We start from the raw sequence: 6,000 nt of genomic DNA on the forward strand, positions 1-6,000 counted from the left end.
GAGTGATGCCCACTGGAGACTGGAGAAACCTGGGAGCGGGGAGGGCAGAGAGATTCCCGCTGACCGGAGACTGGAGAAAGCTGGGAGGGAGGAGGGGAGAGGGATTCCCGCTGGCTGGAGACTGGAGAAACTCTGGAGGAGGGGAGAGGGGGAAGGGCACATAGAAGCCCTCATTAGCGAGGAAAAAATTGAAATGTGGTCCCTCAGATGAAAAGGATGGACAATATCAAGATCATTCCTGACGGATGGGCATCTGTCCAGAATACTCCGCAGCACCACATCAAGCGTACAGGCAGGTGTTGACTTCTTGTGCAAGTTAAAACAATGCCAGGAATCATCCGTGTGGAATATGGTGCAGAGAAGGTCATTATTCTCATTTGAAGCTCGTTCATAAAGAGGCATATTTTTTTGTTATGGATTCATAGTGAGATAAATTTCCATTTACCTGACTCTGTTTCCTTTTCTTCCCAAAACTTGCACACCGGGCGATGCGAGTGAGGAATTAATTGAAATGTGGCCCCTCACGCGAAAAGGGTGGACAAGCCTGCTCTACACCATGGTCCAGCTGGGTGGGACTGTTCTCATGGGATTCCACTCTTATCTGTCTAATCATAGCCAAAGAATCACTTGCAATGGCTTCTCTTCCTGCTCCTACACCATTTTACCTCTGAGGTCCCCAACGATCTATTCTTGGCCCCTTCCTATTTCTCGTCTACATGCTGCCCCTCAGCGACATCGTCTGAAGGCACAGTGTTCGTTTTCACATGTATGCTGATGACACCCAGCTCTACCTCATCACCACCTCTCTCTAATCCTCCACTGTTGCTAAATTATCAGACTGCTTATCTGACATCCAGTGCTAGATGAGCAGAAATTTCCTCCAATTAAATATTGGGAAGACTGAAGTCATTGTTTTTGACCCCCAATCCAAACTCCATTTCCTAGCTACCGATTCCATCCCACTCCCTTGCAACTGCCTGAGATTAAGCCAGTCTGATCGCAACCTGGGTGTATGTGATCCTGAGATGAGGTCGTAACCACATATCCGGGCCATAACTAAAGCCACCTATTTCCTCCTCTGTAACTGACTCTACTCCTGTTTCAGCTCATCACTGCTGAAATGCTCTAGACATGACTATTCCAATGCAGTCCTTGCTGATCTCCCACATTTTATCCTTCATAAACTTGAGGTCATCCTAATCTCTGCTGCCCATGTCCTATCACCTCTGTGCTCGCTGACCTACATTGGTTCCCAGTCAAACAACATGCTGCTTTTAAAATTTTCCTCCTTGTTTTCAAATTCTTCCATAGCTTCACCCCTCCCTATCTCTGTAATCTCATCCAATCCCACAATCCTCCAAAGATACATGTGCTCAACTAATTGTGGTCTCCTGAGCATCCCCAATTTTAATTGCTCCACCACTGGTGGCTGTAACTTTAGTTGTCTTGGCCCTAAGCTCTGGAATTTCATCCCTACACCTCTCTGCCTCTCTATCGCATTTTCCTCCCTTAATAGATACCTTAAGACCTACCTCCAAGCTTTTGGTTATCTGACCTAATATCTCCTTATGTGGCTCAGTGTCATATTTTGGAACGTTTTTGGCCCGTTGGGACATTTTAATACATTAAAGGTGCTATATAAATACAAGTTGTTATGTTGTGAAACACAACAACCATTCAACACCAACACCAACACTTGACCAAAAGCCATGAGTTCACTTGAAATTGTCCGAGACAACACAGCATCGGGCATATTTCTGATGCCGATGAGAATGCAGAGTTCAGTGGTCTAATGCAGGTTTTATGTCAGATAATTGCGTGGTTGCACTTCTGCCACAAGGTCAGCAGAGCCTGATGGATTCTCCTTTCACAAATTTCTATGCTCTTACCTTCCATATTTTACTGAGAAATGTCCACCGATCAGTGCTCCAAACACAGCTCCAACTGAATACATCGACACAATGACTGACCAGGTTGCTTTCACTGCATGTTCCTCCATTGCTGTACCATGGCGCTCCAGCCAAGTCTCATTGATAAAATTCTTAATGTACTGTAATTAGAAAGTATCCTGTTAAAATCAATATTTGTTTGGTCAGGGGGGTGAGAATGGGGTGTTCTTAGTGCTGAGGGTAAGACTTCGTCTTGTTAAACTGTAGCCTATGCCACCCCCAACTGTCTCTTTCTTTTGATCTGCTCCAATGCAGCATCCCTGACTGGGCAAGGAGCCTACTCCAAGGCCTCTGTCAATGCTTCTCTCAAATCAGTCAGTGGAAAAACAACCTAAGAGCAACCAAGGGGTGATTTTCCCACCTGTCCTGTGGAAAAATGCCTGGTCTCGCCAGTTTGAGCAGTGCAATCACAAACCCACATCCTCCCCACCTCTTGTGACACCCCTCACGACCCTTATTTCCAGGCCCGCCGCCCCAGTACCAAGAAAGCAAGCGCATGTGCACTGGATCCAATTCCTTTCAGTCACTGGGATAAAGAAGAAAGGAAGACTGGCATTTATATAGCGCTTTCATGGCCAATGATGGCATTCCAAAGCGCTTTGCAGCCAATTAAGTTTTTAAAGTATAGTCTATGTTGCAATGTAAAGATATGGCAGCTAATCTTTTGAGAGCAAGGACAACAAACACCAATGCAATAATGATTGGTTAAACTGTTTTTAGTGCTGTTGGTTGAGGGACAAATGAGGAGTTCTCTCCCCCCCACCCCCTGCTCTTCCTCGAAATAGTGCTCCAGGATCTTTCACATCCAATTCAAAAGGGCAGACAGGGTCTCGGTTTAACATCTCATCTGAAGGACATCACCTCTGACACTGCAGCTCTCCCTCAGTATTGCACTAGAGTGTCAGCCTGGATTATGTCCTCAAGTCACTGGAGTGGAACCCATGGCCGTCTGACTCAGAGATGAGATTATTATTAACTAAGCCATGGTTGACATCCGGACATGGATTCACTGTGAAGATTTCTGACATGGCCTGTGACAGAATCCCATTACCAGTCATCGCCTCTTCAATGCAGCACAAACTGAAGTCATCGTCCTGCAATCGTATGGCACAGCACATCGATACCTGGTGTCCACTAAATATGTTCTATATTTAAAATAGAAGCACTTCTGTTCCCCAAGAACAGTGAGCCTCTGGAATATGTTGTCAGTCAGTGCAGCGGGTGCTGAGTCTGAATTCCTGCATGATGCAGCTGGACTGGGTCTTGACTGAGACAGAGATTGCATCATATGGAAGATACAAGTCTTTGTCAATGATACTTGGTTTGTGTGATCTCTTAGACTGGGTTTGATTGCCTGAGGAGGGTGGAGAAGAATTTTCCAGAGTAGTTGTGTTCCCAGTTGGACCTGGGTTATTTCCTCTGGGTTTTAACCTCTCCAAGGAGAATACACAGCTGTGCGGGAAGTGGAGGAAGGAATTGTCCTGGACATCCTGGCATGGGGCAGGTTTTTTTGGCCTAACTAATTAAAATTTCAAATTTGTCTATTCAAATGTTAACACATCAACAAATGGAGGGTCAGGCTTAAAAGACATAATGTTCCACTTGACGTCATTTCAATGTTCCTTCACCAGTTGATACCAGGTGGTTTAAGTTGTTTATGAGAAGCAGTGTTACTGCTAATTGAAGACACTCGCCAGCACTCAACTCTGCTTAATGTTGGCCCCTATCACTCCAAAAATGAAATGGCGCAATAAACTGCTTCATTTTCTTCAAGTCTCAATGATAGAGCAATATAAAGGTACGTGTTACTCACTACTGATGGTGCATTAATGAGAGACATATTGAGTCCATGCTGGAGTGTTCCTCCCATCGCAGAGACAATGATCAGCAGCAAAAGAACCTTCAGGTGGTACTGTATTAGGAGAAAGTGTTATTGTTCATAATTACCACCAGTGCTCAGTGCTATTGTTAATAATTGTTAAAATCACAAGATAGATGTGGATGAAGAATGATCTTGGGGTCATTGGATCGCAATCTTTCAAAATGTTTGTCATCTTCCTCTCATACCATCTAAGTGAGCCTTGTATCCTGGCCTTAACTACACTTCCCTGGCAAGCTGATCCAGACACTGATCAGCCTCTGTGTAAATAAATCTTTTCTGGTGTATAGTTCCAGTTTATTTTATCTACTATATTAAGTACCTTCTAAACAATGTCTTCCCTAACATTTGTTTCTTGTGCATGGCCTTTTTTTTAATCGTACAATCCTATTAAGATTGCACTGCTGCGCCCACTTAAAGGTAATGTTGGTTGTGTGTGAACTCTTTATTGCACTGTGTGGTACATTCTGGATTGTATATATGTGCAGCTTCATTACTTCAAAGTCTCTATAAGGTTCCCTCTGAGAGTTATGTTACAAGACGGTTATGCTTTAAGGTGTCTCTTTTTAACTTAAGATGAAACAGAATGTTCTGGATGGGGGGATGGTGGTCATACTAAACCTCTGTCCAGAGAGCAGGCTGATGTGATCTAGTGATCATGGGGGAAGAAACCAAAACTGAAACCTGTTGAAAATCAAGTGACAGTTTGCACATCTTGACACGGAAAAAGGGACAGCTGCTTTTTGGACACAAAGACACCAAGACACAGAGAGCAAGTGAGAGAGAGAATCAATGCAGCTACTGCCGTGAATAGAAGGGAAAGACTGATTTTGTGTTAGCAGCCAAGCAGGATGCTGGAAAGTGGTTCTCTGTTTGAAAAGAAGACAGAACAGATGGGACTTCTGAAGATTTAACAACAAAAAAATCGCCGAGGTGGGCCTTGCTGGTGGAAGTCAGTTCTGGAATACACAAACTGAGTGGAAGGATTTTCAAAGGATACTGGAAGACTTGATTTGGCATGGGAGAGAGGGTTGAGCCTGCTGGACTTGATCTTGTAATGCTATATATCTGCCAGATGTGCAACACACAGTGAAAAGAGTTTTAAGACATATTTTAATTTTGTTAATTAATTAATGCAAAAATATATTTTCTTTGGCTTGGTTGATTAGTTGCTTGTTAATTAATGTTTGATCTAGCTTTATTTTAGCTTGTTTGTTACAGTAAGCATCTTAAAATGTGAAGCCTTGTTCTTTGGTTTAGTTCCATCGGTTGTTGGGAAATTCATCTCTTTTTAAAAGTTCACTCTCTACAGGGATCATAACACTTCCAACACTGTTTCTCTCATGCTTGGCACCTCTTGGGCTGGAACGGTCCCCCTTTGGACCATAGGAATTAGGAGTAGGTCATTCAGCCCCTTGAGCCTGCTCTGTCAATCAATTAAATCATGGCTGATGTGTACCTCAACTCCATTTACTCACCTTAGCTCCGTAACTCTTGATGCCCATCTCCTGGCAAAAATTTATCCATCTCAGTCTTGAAAGTGCCAATTGACCCAGCATCCACAGCCTTAATTTACTTAATACATCTGCCTTGAATATACTCAACAACTGAACACCTACAGCTCCCTGGGATGGAGAATTCCAAAGACTCACAGCCTTTTGAATGAAGAAATTTCTCCTCATCTAAATGGCCAACCACTTAATCTGAGACTTGGACGTTATGTTCTAGATTTCCCAGCCAACAGAAACATCTTCTCAGCATTTGTCAAGTCTCTTAAGAATTTTACACGTTTCAATTAGATCATCTGTCATTCCTCTAAACTACCAGGAATATAGGCCTAGTCTACTTAATCTTTCCTCCAGGGACAACCCCCTCACCCCAGGAATCAGTCTAGGGAATCTTTGTTGGATTCTCTCCAATACAAGAAGGCCCGTCTTAGTAAGGAGACCAAAACAGCACATCAGTACTCCGGGTGTGGCCTCACCACTGCCCTGTACAATTGTAGTAAGACTTCTTCACTCTTAAGCTCAAATCCCTTTGGAACAAAAACTTAACATACCATCTGCATTCCTAATTGAGTTATGTACTTGCATGTTATCTTTCTGTGATTCATGTGCAAGAACACCCTTGCCTCTCTGAGTGCAGGTATTTTCAGTCTCTCACCGGTCTGCT

At 43.5% G+C, this 6,000-nt stretch overlaps 1 protein-coding gene across 1 annotated transcript in view; it reads right to left on the bottom strand.

Annotated features, from left to right (window-relative positions):
• Positions 1-5,333, bottom strand: part of LOC144687180 (solute carrier family 2, facilitated glucose transporter member 11-like) — a 54,515-nt gene extending 49,182 nt beyond the window's left edge. Inside the window, exons 1-3 of the mRNA XM_078552936.1 lie at positions 5,307-5,333; positions 3,763-3,861; positions 1,890-2,050 (exon numbers count right to left, since the gene is read on the bottom strand). Of these exons, the coding sequence (XP_078409062.1) occupies positions 1,890-2,050; positions 3,763-3,861; positions 5,307-5,333 (287 nt within the window). The remainder of the gene's footprint in view (positions 1-1,889; positions 2,051-3,762; positions 3,862-5,306) is intronic.
• Positions 5,334-6,000: the final 667 nt, after the last annotated feature.

This window comes from Cetorhinus maximus, chromosome 12, assembly GCF_964194155.1.
Source record: "Cetorhinus maximus chromosome 12, sCetMax3.hap1.1, whole genome shotgun sequence".
Classification (NCBI taxonomy): Eukaryota; Metazoa; Chordata; class Chondrichthyes; order Lamniformes; family Cetorhinidae; genus Cetorhinus; species Cetorhinus maximus.